Raw genomic sequence first — 13,325 nt, forward strand, 5'->3', positions numbered from 1 at the left:
GCGTCAATTTGTCTTTTTAAAAAATCTACGCATTATTCTATAATTTTTACTGAGATTACCATTAAATATTTCAAATTTCATTCAACACCAGAGTATACATCTCTCTTTTTCTTCAACAGTCTTCTGAACACAGCCCAGCTTTCTGGCTTAACCACCACGGTAAAAGCCATGGTTTAAGGTGTCTTCTGAACGGGGCCAGTGTGTGCATGCACGTGTAATAATGCTTACTCCTGTGAGCTCGTAGCGTGCTGGGCCAATGATAGGACAGGCACAGAATGTTGGGAAAGGGGCTGAAGACAAGTTAGCTGGTGATAGTTAAGAGTAAGATGAACAGAAGAGGAGGAGAAGAGGTGGAAGGACCTCAAACTTCAGAAATTGGTAAACTATCGTTTTAAAAAGAACATCTTTTTTTCCCTTTTCGCCTTTGCCATTTTAAGTGTAGTACTTTTAGTTTAAAAAATTGTTCAAGTCACAAGGGAAATAGGCAAACATATCTTCATCAAATCATTCTCGGACAACAAGCTCCTGTGACGACACGGGATTTGCACTAGTAGCTCCCTGGTCAGTATGAGCCATGTTGCCGGGGGGAAGGGGACCAATCAACACATTTCGAGGGCACCAGGCTGGAGAAGGCTGCGTTGAAGTAACATCCAAACTAGGATTAAGATTATTGCGCTCAAAGAAGCCAGGATTCATAAAACAAAACAAAATTTAAAAACGGGCATATGGATTCTGGTTTCTCTGGGTGCAGTAAAACATAATCCTGGTTCAGACATCACATTAAGCTATCTTTGCCTTGTTTCTTTACATGTTCAAAGTGCAACCTACATTAGACGCCAGGTGAAGACCTTTTTATTCTCCCAGTATTTTAACAGTCTATAAATACATTTTAACTTGGTGTTTTAAATTTGTAATTTTGTATTGCTGCTGTTTTTATCTGGTTGAGCTTTTATATTGTATTTTATATTATGGTTTTATACTGTTGTTTTATACTTTGAATGTTTTTAATTTTTGTGAACCGCCCAGAGAGCTCCGGCTATTGGGAGGTATAGAAATGTAATAAACAAATAAATAAATAAATAAGTGCAAGGGAACAGGCTGTGTAAATCAACACGCTGCTTATTCACATCCTTAATAAGTCAGGAAACCTGGTTTATCATGACGTGCGAACACAGCCACTATCTAGCATACATGAGCTTTCAGTCAAGAATTCTGTTTCAGACTGAATACAGAAGCTAGTTGGACTCACCAGGACAGATATGGATACATACTGCAAGTCCTAGTCCAACCCTAATTGTTAATTCATCCCTTTCTCATAATGCCTTGTTCTTATTCAAATGTGAACAATATCCCATCTAGTTGCATACTGATCTTGTTCAAACTCAGATGCACTTATAGTGAGCCACTTCCTGTAATAAAATATCAAAGAACTCTGTTCTGAGGATGTGGAAAAACCATACCTTTATAAAATGGCAAGTGTTTAGGCCTACCTCTTTCAGCAGTGAACACGCCAGCATCAAAATGTCTTTTAAAGTGGTATCACGGAATGAGGTAGCTATTTTACGATGCTTTGATGAAGGTCTTGAATAATCAACCTAAAAAAAGAAAGAAAAGCATTTAGAGCAGTGGTTCCCAAAGTGGGCGGTACTGCCCCCTTGGGGGCGGTGGGATTGCATAAGGGGGCATTAAGAGGCAAGGGGGCAGCAGGGGGGCGCTAAGAGGCAAAGTGGCGACAGGGGGGCGCTTGAAGTGGTCTTTTCCAAGAAGCGCCTCTCCAGAAGGTCTTAAAACCCAGGGACATTTTTGCGGGAGAAAGTAGTTTGGTCCCAAGCCATATAGGGGAAGAATCCACACATGTATTAATACCGTTTAAGAAGCCCATCCATCACATTAAGAATTTACGGAATAGTGATGTACTCTACCCTAGTTACTAAATGTGATATCTAATATTCTTGCTAAATGACTATCAGACTTTGAAAAGATGATATCACTGGATCAAGTCCATCAATTATGTTTAATTGCATAAACTAAAAAAATGCAATTGGATTTTGAATAAACATTCAATTAATTGTTACTGTTTTGAATTTTATTGTTATTGTTTTTATAATTTTTATTGTTATTTATAATTTTTATTATTATTTTTATAATTTTGTAAACTGCCCAGAGAGCTTCGGCTATTGGGCGGTATAGAAATGCAATAAATAAATAAATAATCTTCCTTAGTAGGTCGTTGAAAACCGCTATTCTGAATAATAATTGTTATAGCATAAGGGGGCACTGGGCATGAGTTTGTGGAACTAAGGGGGCGGTTACCTGAAAAAGTTTGGGAACCACTGATTTAGAGATTACATGTGTCTTCATGAACTTGTTAAAGCACATTTCTCACAGGTGAACCAGTAGACACAATTTAGTATGCAATAGCAGGTTTACATCCCACTATTTAATTCATATGGTCTCTCCAGCCCGTATATGTTCTTAGCATTATTTTCCTCTATTCTGCATAACGTGACACTGACAATAAACATGTGAATACTACTTATAGCTGGAGTTCAGTATATGAAATTACTCTGGAACAAATGCTCTGGGATAAATGGCACAAGGAACCAGAGTTCAAGTGCAGGAAGTTATTCAGAAAAGCTTGTCCTGCAGACAAGCAGAATCTGTACTCTACAATTCTAAGCACATCCCCCACACAGTGCCCAGAACATCTCACATCTATTGCGAGAACACTCAACTTTGGAATGTTCTGTCATTATATAGGGCATCTCCTTCATTAGAGTTAAGTGCAGCCTAGGTGCTTTGCAAGGCTGTCTGTGACATCTTAATCATAAAAACATAGATTGGATCCCACTAATTCATTGGAACAGCTTCAAAGAAAGTGTGGACATGTTTTCAGCTTAATCTCAAAACGGAAAGAGGTGGAACAAAGGCATGGGAAGGACTAAGGATCCCACGTGAGGATTGCATAAGCAAGTAGAATTCCTCAAGAATTCCAGGGTGCCTCTACAAGCAAAATTGCTTTTTGAATTTCCTATATTCAACAACTAGCTGTACCCGGCCACGCGTTGCTGTGGCTCAGTCTGGTTAAATGGAAAAGAAAGGAAAGAGAAAGCGCACGTTTCTAATATCTTTAATTTCACAATGCTTGTGGGTATACAAAGTTTTTTGTTGTTCCATTGTCTGTGCAGATATAGAGATTGTCTGGTTTGCCGACTCTAGAACACGCAACATATAATTGTCCATGTGAGAAGCAATCTGTGTCTAGGTCTAAACCGCACAATTCTAAAGATTGGCCCTGAGCTCTGTTGATGGTGATTGCAAACGCCAATCGAATTGGGAATTGCTCTTAAATTGAAATGGCATTATCCGTTGGAATCATAGGAATGCGAGGAATGAGGACATCTTCACCTTTGAAAGGTCCTGTCAAGATTGTTGCTTCTACGACGTTGCTTAGTAATTTTTTTACTGCAAGCCGCGTGCCATTGCAAAGCTTTGGCTGGTTGATATTTCGCAACATGATAATTGGCACGCTGATTTTCAATTGCAGTACGTGTGGTGACATCCCTGGCAGATCGAGTGAATTCAAAAATTCTGTTGGATAATTAACCGCTTCATCTGCTTCCACAACAGTGTCGACGGACTTGTATGTGACTGCCTCGCTTTGAATGTTAGACTGAATAATATTGTTAAGTTCGTAGACGTCTTTGTTCTTGGCCGCCATAATAGCTCGTTCACTCAGCCAATCGTGATTCTTATAATTTGGTTTGAATATTGGGAAATACTTTTTGAAGCAATTCTTCTTTTGACATCACTAAATTGCAGAAGTTATGAGGCAATTATATTCGTCCTGAGGTCAGATCAACCGGCACCTTTCCGTTCCCAATTTCTAGCAATTGACGTGAGAATATCTCAGCTGATCGATCGTTTTGCAGCTGGACACGCATATTTGTAGTTAGTTTTAACGTCTTTATGTGTTGCCACAAAGTAGAGTATTTCAGGGAAGCATTTATTTCATCCGCTGGTGTTGATCGAGGAATTACAGGTAATGTTTGCCTGAAATCTCCTGCAAGCAGTATTAATGCGTTCCGAAATGATCTCATGTTTCCACACAAATCTTGCAATGATCGATCAAGAGCCTCGAGCGATTTTTTGTGCGGCATTGTGCATTCATCCCAAACAATAAGTTTGCATTTCTGCAATACTTTTCCCATGCCGGATGCTTTGGAAATGTTGCACGTGTGAGTTTCAATGAATTGCATGTTCAATGGCAATTTCAAAGCGGAATGAGCAGTTCTTCCACCTGGTAGCAATGTCGCAGCTCTTCCGGACGACGCAAGAGCTAAGGCTATGTCATTTTGGGATCGAATTGCTGCCAGAATCAATGTAATTAGGAACGTTTTACCAGTTCCTCCTGGCGCATCTAAGAAGAAGATTTCTCCAACCCCGTTATTGACAGTTTGCATTATTTGATCGTAAATGCCATTTTGCTCAAGCGTTAGCTTAGGAATATTTGATTGCACATACGACAAAAGATCACCCGTGTTGTAATTTTGTTCACGACGCAATTCTACATCGAACGAAGCATGAGTCATTTTGACATAACGTGAAGAAAGTAGTTAACGTTGTAGCCAGTGGATTCAGGGCTATTTGTTGCACATTTGCAGCTGTGAAATAAACGTGTTGTCCATTTTCTAGATGTACTGCTAAGTGAACAACAGCTGGACTTCGTTCACGTATGGGAAATGAAAGAATTCGCTATACAGCTTCATTGCTGCTTATGTATCTTCCAGCCTGACCAGCATGTGTTGCTTTTACGTCCAACAGATGGCGCTGTTTTTCAAAAAAAGCATGTTTTTACCTGTCACAGGTGTGGTGAGGAAGTTAGTGGGTTTTGGGCCCTCTGCTAGGCCGGAATCTCCTGGCAGTTACCTTTCTTCAGAACTTGGAACTTCCATAGAAGGCCGCAGTTCTGAGAAACATCGCTGGATGGCGACAAATAGGAGAGAACATGGAAATAGGAGAGAAGGCAGAGGCAGTGGATTGGCCTACTGGTTGGTGATGTCACAATGACTTCTCTCCTATTTGCATAAGTGGCTTGGAGGAGGCCTCTGGGCTTTTATATACCCTATTTCTTCGATTCTAAGACACACTTTTGTCCCCATCTATAATATAGTTACATAAAAACACGCGCGTATTCGAATGCAACGCTGTGTCAAAATTTCAAAGCAATCGGAGAAGAACTTTCGGAGATTCCACCCATAGAAAGGGCAATCTGGGCTTCACGGTCCTTTATCAGATTATATGTGGTTCTAGAAACGGCAGGATTGGCCCCATTCCCTTCACCGAGGCAGGCACTGGTACAATCCATTTCTAAGCTTCATTCCGTAGATCAGCCTTCCCCAACCCAGTGCTGTCCAGATGTGTTGCACTGGCTGGAGATGATGGGGTTGTAATCCAATACATTTGGACAGCACCAGGTTGGGAAGGCTGCCAGAGAAGCTCATGAAAATTCTGACAGGGTTACAAAATAATTTTAAGAGGAAAGGAGGATACTTACAAAGTTCATTTCCTGAGTCAGTTCTGAAAGAATCATCACTCCTATTATGCAGTGGTCCACCGTCCCCTGTAACACACAGAAACAGAAGTGTTCATGTTTCAGTATGAATGCTTTAGGTAACTTTGATGGGGAAGACAAAAAGAAAAACATGTGAATTTCTTCAAGACCTTTCATCCCTTTATCCCTCTCAATGCCATGTCCCAACGTGGGCTCCAAAGACTGAGAAGCATGTGGGCAAATTTTTCGTTTTGCCATTAATAGCACTCCTGGTTTTGGTATTACTGTGGTGGGGGGTCATGTGCTATTCATAGCTATGGTGCTGTTCAACGAACTGAATGATCTCTAGTTCTTGGCCTTGTTTTATCCTGGCCAGAACCCTATGTGCATTGGTGCAGTGGAGCCAAGGATCTGAAGGATGCAGAACTGGCACTCTTTTAGAGGCACTTTTCTAATGTCAGAATGGTCAGTTGTGAGATCATGCTTTTGAAAATGTGCAGGCATCTGATACTTGAGTTCCAACCGCTTTGAAAATACAAATGACCTGGGCCTTCAGATGTTTCTTGCCTTCATCCCTGCAAGCATTTCCAAGATGCAAACAGGGAAATATATTGAGGGGAGAGAGAGAGAGAGGCTTGCACCAAATTCACATCTATTTATTTATTAACAGCATTTTTGTGACACCCACCCACAACCAGACCCCTTTGGATGTCTTACAGAGAATACTAAAAATATTAAAAACCATCTAGGTTGACAAAATGCAACTGAACTGTCAAACATAGCAGGGAATAAAACAATGTAATAGCAGGGAATAAAACAGCAAAAAATCCTCAACCTGCACACGTTGATCGTAACATTTTCAGTGTTCCAGAACTTTAAAGATTTAAAATAATAATCTGGGACTTTTTTAAAAAAAAGTCTTTCCAATTAAGAAGGACCCCTCTCATGTCCTCATCTGCCGCACTTCACTCAGTAGGGGCACCTGGAGAAGGGCTTTCTGGCAAGGATCTCAGGTAGATACATGTGGGTGGAGGCAACCCTAATGAACTCAATTGAAGGGAGAGATGCCAAACACTTGTTTCAAGACATTGCAACTGGATAAAGCTGGGAGGGGGGCAGATTGGTTGGCCCAAGGACCCCATTGCCTTTCAGGGAATTGTCTGTGGGCTGCATGACAGAGGGGGGAAAAGCCACCTCTGACTACTTCATGCACCCGTGCATTCATGCTCTCTCATTCTTATTCCAGCCTGCTCAGGGGTGAGTGGTGTGTGATCACAGTTCACAGAAAGGGGAGAGTTGGCTTTTGTCCCCAGACATGCCACCCTGTAGCAAATCAGTTTTTCAAAAGCCTAATTGCTGTGTGGGTTGCAGAGGGGAGGCCCCATGGAATGGAGGTTTCCCACCTCTGGCATAGATTTCCCTGCCTTGTTTTTAAAGTGGATAACATTTTAGCATACTTTCATCCCCCCCACCCTAAATTAGCCTCTGAAAGAGCCCCACACATACTATTGCTGACCACAAGATCTCTTGCATTGCTTCCATACGTGGCTCCATTAGAGGCTTTTTAAAAGACCTCTGGAGGAAGATAAGTCTCAGGCTTGAAAACAAGCACCGAGACCATTCCTCTGGGTGCCTGCAAATGCTCTCAGCAAAGCTTCGAGATTGGAGTGGGACAAGAGGTTTTGCTCGCCTTCCTCAGCTTGGTGCCCTCTGGAAGTTTGGGGACAACGACTCCAAGCACCCCTGTCCACTGGCCACGCTGGCTGGGGCTGATGGGAAGTGAAGTCCCCAAATGTCAGGAGGGCAACAATTTGGGGAAGGTTAGGCTGTGCCACTGTATGTTCAAACCAACCATTTTATGGGGTAAGAGAATGAGTGGGAGGCATAAGATCACAGTGGGGATCAGGTCTTCCAAGACTCATGGGCTCTCCCACACTAGAGGCCTTCAAGAGGCAGCTGGACAGCCATCTGTCTGGGATGCTTTAAAGTGGATTCCTGCACTGAGCAGGGGGTTGGACTCAATGGCCTAATAGGACCCTTCCAACTCTTCAATTCTATGATTCTATGAAAACAACTGCTGTTGTTTCTAAGGGCTAGCTGTATGGCAACCTTGCTCAAAAGAATCTGCACTTGTGATGAGCCACTTTCTGTAGCAAATGATCAAGGAACTCTGTTCTGAAGGTATGGGGAAAATCATATCTTCATAAGATGGCTAGTGTTAGGCCTACCTCTTTCAGCAGTGAGCATGGCAGCGCAAGAATTTCTTTGATAGCTATTTTATCATGCTTTGGGATGTAGGGCTAGAATAGGCTGCACTTACCTAGCCTGCAAAGGGAAAGGTTTCTTTAGCTACTGGTATTAGATTGCAACCACTGAATACTCAGTCAAGAGCTACCCAACGGGCATACTAGTAATACGGAAGGTAGAGACTATGCCGCTGGATCTGCTAACCTCCAACCATTCTCAATTGTTAATAGTCTAAACAGCTTCTTCAGACTATGAAGATCAGAGTAAATAAAACAATTTGTGGGTATTCAATCTAATCTTCATTGCTAGGGGTTTTCTAAGCAGCAGAATATGACAAATTTGCAACTATCATGGCTCACAAGAAAGGAAGAAAGAAATATTTTGAAGACCCACTTCAAAAATGAGGGGATATACATTCCTAATAATTTAAGAATACCCAAAAGGACTGATCTAATACACTAGCTAGCAACTAGAATTTTGGACATGTAGGATATGTGTACTTTTGTAGTAAGAAAAGAAAATTACATGACAGCATAACTGCCACTTCCAAAAGAAATTGTTGTAAATATCCTTAAAAATAGCTCAGTCTGACAAATGAAGAATCAGATGGCTTACAAAATGAAATTGTTTCTCACTGAATGACACGTTTTGCCATTACAAATTATGCAGTCCAGTTTCTCACATTTGGGGAAATTGCAGGGGTCAGCACACCCGGAGTGCAGTAGAGAAGCCTCACCCTGAGAAAACCACCTTCACAATCATGGTGTCTTCCCTGCCAGGTAAGTTACTTCTATATAGGGTGGAGTTATGGGGCCAGGGATTTGCCACAACAGCTGAGATCCTACAGAATAAGTTCTTGAAAGAACTGCTGTCACTCCCCACCCCACCCCGAGGTACTCTCCCCTTTACTAAGATTGGAAGTTGACTTGCCTTTCATTAAGGCAAGAATTCACAAGGCAATCATCCTTTATGGGGAAAGACTGATGCATTTTGAGGAAAGCAATTTGGTGAAACAATATTTCACAGAACAGCTTGCAAAAGGTGGGTGGGCTTGCAATTGGTTGGCACTGTCGCATTCTTGTTTAGAGGATGCTCAGATTCTGCTGGACCAGAAGGATATTTTTTTTATCAGAAATAGAATGAGAATGTACTTGCTAGCCAGCTGCAGGCCTTTTCCCCGTGGTTTAGCCGTCTTAAGAGAGAACGATGCTTAACACAGTATTTTCAAGACCTGACTCTCCGTGCTCCCAGGAAGGCCTTTGCCGCCCTCCATTTCCAAAGAATGCCTACAGCTTATCTGGGGTGGAAGTAGAAAGGGATTCCCTACACTCAGCGGACATGTATTTGTGGTGTGGGGGAAGTTGAAGATGTAGTACATTACTTGTTATGCTGCTCCGTGTATAAAGGTATTAGGGATCGTTTTCCGGGAGACCTTCCGAGAGCAAGAACAGGTTGGCCCACTGCTAATTACAGTCAAGGTTGCAACGTTTGCTGCAGCAGCTCAAAAAATCAGCCAACATCTTCTAAAGAAATCAGGCATAGATTGCAGAGGGGACCACCTGCTATAGTTTTCTGTTGTCATTACTACTAGGCTCTGTATCATATTTTTTTTCAACAGTATAAATCTCAACCTTTTCTCTCAGTTTGGTTCTTTTATATGAATTCTCTCCCTTATATGAATTCTTAGCCTGTAAGAATTCAGGCTATCATGCAGACACCTTGTTTTATTGTTGTGTGTGTAACGGCCTTTGTGCCAGAAACAAATAAAATGTATCTACTACTACCATTACTATTTACTTATTATATTTTTAATCCACCCAATAACCAATGTTCTCTGGGTGGACTGCAAACAGTTAAAAGACTAATAAAAATACCATACAGTTAATATTATGCAATACAAATATTTAAAAGAGTCAACTACAAAACTAGAATACAAAAAATTAAGTATTTGACAAGACTGACCAATACAAATCATTTCTGACAGATGTTTAACAGCTTTATTTTAAATCATTAAAGAATACTATTAAGCTTCAATTGTCCCAACATTACAGCCAGGCAGAAATGTGTTCTTATTATTGAAGTCTCTTTCTTTTTTGCCACCAAAATTTTACCTCCATTATTGATGGTACATGCAAATTAAATGACCAACTGAATTAACTACCTTCCTTTCCATTTGTCAAAGTAACATGGCAATTTTCAGGATGAGCATAGGTTCCTTCCATAGGTTAGAAGCTCCAAGATATATCTTAGCGATTATCTGTGGCAGCAGATGCAAGGGTCTTCCTCAGGGGGGTGGGGGTATGAGTTAGTAGAATGAGCATGGTGTGTCAGGGGGACCAGAGCTGTGTATGCACAGCATATAGTGTGGTGTAGTGGCTAAAGTGTCAGACTGTGAGTCGGGAGATCCGGGTTCTAGTCCCCACTCGGCCGTGGAAACCCACTGGGTGACTTTGGGTCAGTCACAGACTCTCAGCCCACCCCACCCCACAGGGTTGTCGTTGTGAGGATAAAACGGCGAGGTGGAGAAGGATTATGTATGCCACTTCAGGGTGTTTCGGTGGGCTGTGAGAGGAGGAGACTGGAGAGGCCAGGATATTAATTATCCTGAGGCCTCACCCATCTCCTTCCCTTCCTTGCAAAGCCCCCAGCTAGACAGGAAAAAAGCCCGTCTAGCAAAAAAACAAGGTGCAAGAATGGCAAGGAAAACATTGCCTCCAATGCACCTCCCATCCTGCATTGGATTATTGTAATGTAATAATACAATACAATATAGGGGAGCTTCTCTGCTATTGCAAGCACATGAAGTTGCCTTATGTTGATTCAGACCATTGAACTACTGAGCTCAGTGCTAGCTAGCTAGCACTGTGCTCAGTAGTCCAATGGCAGTAGCTCTGCAAAGTGGCAACCAAACCAATACCAGGCATTCAAGAGCCACATACTGCCGTGACCCAGGAATGACCGGCAGACTCACTGCGGTACTAGGCAAGGCAAGTATATTTAGGGTGCAATCCTATGGGTTGATGATTGTAAGCCCCTGAAATCAGGGTAATCCAATGCAGGATGGGAGGAGCATTGGAGGCAATCTTTTCCTCACCATTCTTGCACCCTGCTTTTTTGCTAGACAGGCTTTTTTGCCTGTCTAGCAAAAAGGCTTTGCAAGGAAGGGAAGGAGATGGGTGAGGCCTCAGGATAACTCATATCCTGGCCTCTCCAGTCTCCTCCCCTCACAGCCCACCAAAACACCCCCTTCTCTGAAATTCAGATCCTGATTTTGGAGAGCAGCCTGTGCAGTTCTTACTGTGCAGACTGCGATTGGGATGGGAGGTTGGAGCTCCAATTCCCCCCTCCAAGGTTGGAATGCTGTCTCCGACCCTGGATCAGGGAATCCAAAATATCAAACACTGTCTAGGGGCATAGGACCACTCCCTTGCTTATTTAAACTGTACTTTTATTTTATTTCATTCAATGACAATCCAAATGCGTGTGCTCAAATTTGATGTCTAATACTGATCAACATCACTGTATTAAATGGTAAATTCAGCCCAGTATATAACAAATGTGGCTTCATTTTCTCTCCCACAGGAAAATAATTCAGTGAAAGTGTCTTAAGCAGCAAAGTTTTAAGCCTGAATCTCTATTATTAATGAATTAACTACTGCACATTCACACTGCAAACATTTTAATAGTAAATGTAAAATCAAATTACATTAATAAAAGTTACTGCAAAAAAGGGCCAGAGTCGTCTTCTCACGTTTGGTTTTAATAAACACAAGGTCTTTTTTTATCATACATTCCTAATGATTTTAAAGTGCATTAACTAACATATTATCAGTTTTTCCCCTCTCGTGCAAAAATAGTGACAGGATATAATGACATTTAGGAGACGGTTTCACATTTGTGAAACCAGAATCAGTTTCAACCTTATTTTAGGTGTGACTATATTGGGTGGCTTTAGGCCAGCCTTTCCAGTTGTGTTGGACTGCAGCTCCCAGCATCTCTGATCACTGGCAAGGCTGGCTGGGGATAATGGAGCTGGAGTCAAACAACATCTGGATGGCCGAAGTTTCCCCACTCCTACTTCAGGCGAACAACTTTCAGCCTCAGTTTCTTCTCCCTTATCTGTAATATGGGGGTAATACTAGTCTGTACTACAAGGCACTATATTGATTACTAAGATCATGCGTATAAAGCACATTTTGAGTACTAAGAATTTCTGAATATTACTATTCATTTTGCTATTCTATCTACCATCATCACCAGAAATTTTGACTGACAAAAGCAGTGAGATATTGCAGGTGGCAGGTATCGAAGATGGATTTTAAAAAAATCCATTCAAATACATCATCTTGGCTTACATATGCTAACTGTAACTATTATTTACTTTCAAAATAAATTTGCAAAAAATCCTGGGCAATCCTGCTTCCTCACAAACACTACCTAATGTAAGCTTTAGTGATGCAAGGTAAGGGAGTATGTTTGACCAGTGAAAGATGAATATCTTTGAAATGTGTTACCCTTGACTTACATAATTTGAAACAAACCACAGTTTCTGTTTCTGTTTTTAAAACTCTTACGTGAAACAGATGACAGGAGCATGATGAAAATCTCTGCCATAAGAAACACAAGAAGAAAATCTACCCACAGTCTAAATATTTCTACCTTACCTATCAGTTTTCAATTTAAGCACCACCTAGAAAAAAAACACCCTTTAATGTATATTTTCAAAATCTGAGCACTACCATAACATGAAGAACCTCTTAAAAGTGAGGAATTTTGTTCCCTGCTGAAGGCCACATTCCCTTGAGAGTAATCTGTCAGGAGGCACATGTTAGCAATGGACAGGGTACCCCTTTTTTCTCTGGGGCTGTACAGCACAACATGCTAACCTACATTCAATGGTTGAGTGTGGATTATTGTTGAACCATGGATTGGCATGTTGTCCAGACCCAGGACATTTTCCACAGGGTGGTTTATTAACCATGGGGTGTGGGTTGTTAGCTACCCTGAACAACCCAACAACAAACCATGGTTTCTCAAAATGGCTTGTTCGAGAAAAATAACCCACACTGAGTAGTTGAGAAGCCATTCTGAGGAAAATGTCCTGGGTTCAGACATCACACTAAACCACGGTTCAATAAACAACCCAGGGTTTAACAACAACCCACACTCAACCACCGAGTGTGGTTTAGTTGTTGCATGAACCCAGTCTCTCTCTGACATGCCTTTTTCTCTCTCTCCCCCTGCCCCACTTCTTCCTCGTCATCCAGTGAGCTACTGTGGGAGACACAGATATAGTTCTTGCCCATGATCTGAACTGATTGCTTGCAGAGGGCTTTCAAAGATAGGGTGAGGGCTGCAAGAAATTAGGCTGAGGGCCACAGAAGACCCTTGGGCCCACCCATCTTGAAGCCTTGAGCTTCAGTGTCAACAACAAAGGGCTAGATGTATCTATGGTCTGACTCAGTGACCAGGGTCAAACAATCACACACCATGATGGCTTGTTAATCCCGTCGTGCACTGGTTG

General features: G+C 41.8%; 1 protein-coding gene and 1 pseudogene across 1 annotated transcript in view; both read right to left on the reverse strand.

Annotated features, from left to right (window-relative positions):
• The window catches only part of RANBP17 (RAN binding protein 17), a 220,383-nt gene that overhangs the window by 196,393 nt on the left and 10,665 nt on the right, over window positions 1–13,325 (reverse strand). The window contains exons 5-6 of the mRNA XM_063125294.1: window positions 5,558–5,623; window positions 1,491–1,595 (exon numbers count right to left, since the gene is read on the reverse strand). Of these exons, the coding sequence (XP_062981364.1) occupies window positions 1,491–1,595; window positions 5,558–5,623 (171 nt within the window). The remainder of the gene's footprint in view (window positions 1–1,490; window positions 1,596–5,557; window positions 5,624–13,325) is intronic.
• On the reverse strand, window positions 8,415–8,588 carry LOC134398546 (U1 spliceosomal RNA; annotated as a pseudogene).

Source organism: Elgaria multicarinata, chromosome 4, assembly GCF_023053635.1.
Source record: "Elgaria multicarinata webbii isolate HBS135686 ecotype San Diego chromosome 4, rElgMul1.1.pri, whole genome shotgun sequence".
NCBI lineage: Eukaryota > Metazoa > Chordata > Lepidosauria > Squamata > Anguidae > Elgaria > Elgaria multicarinata.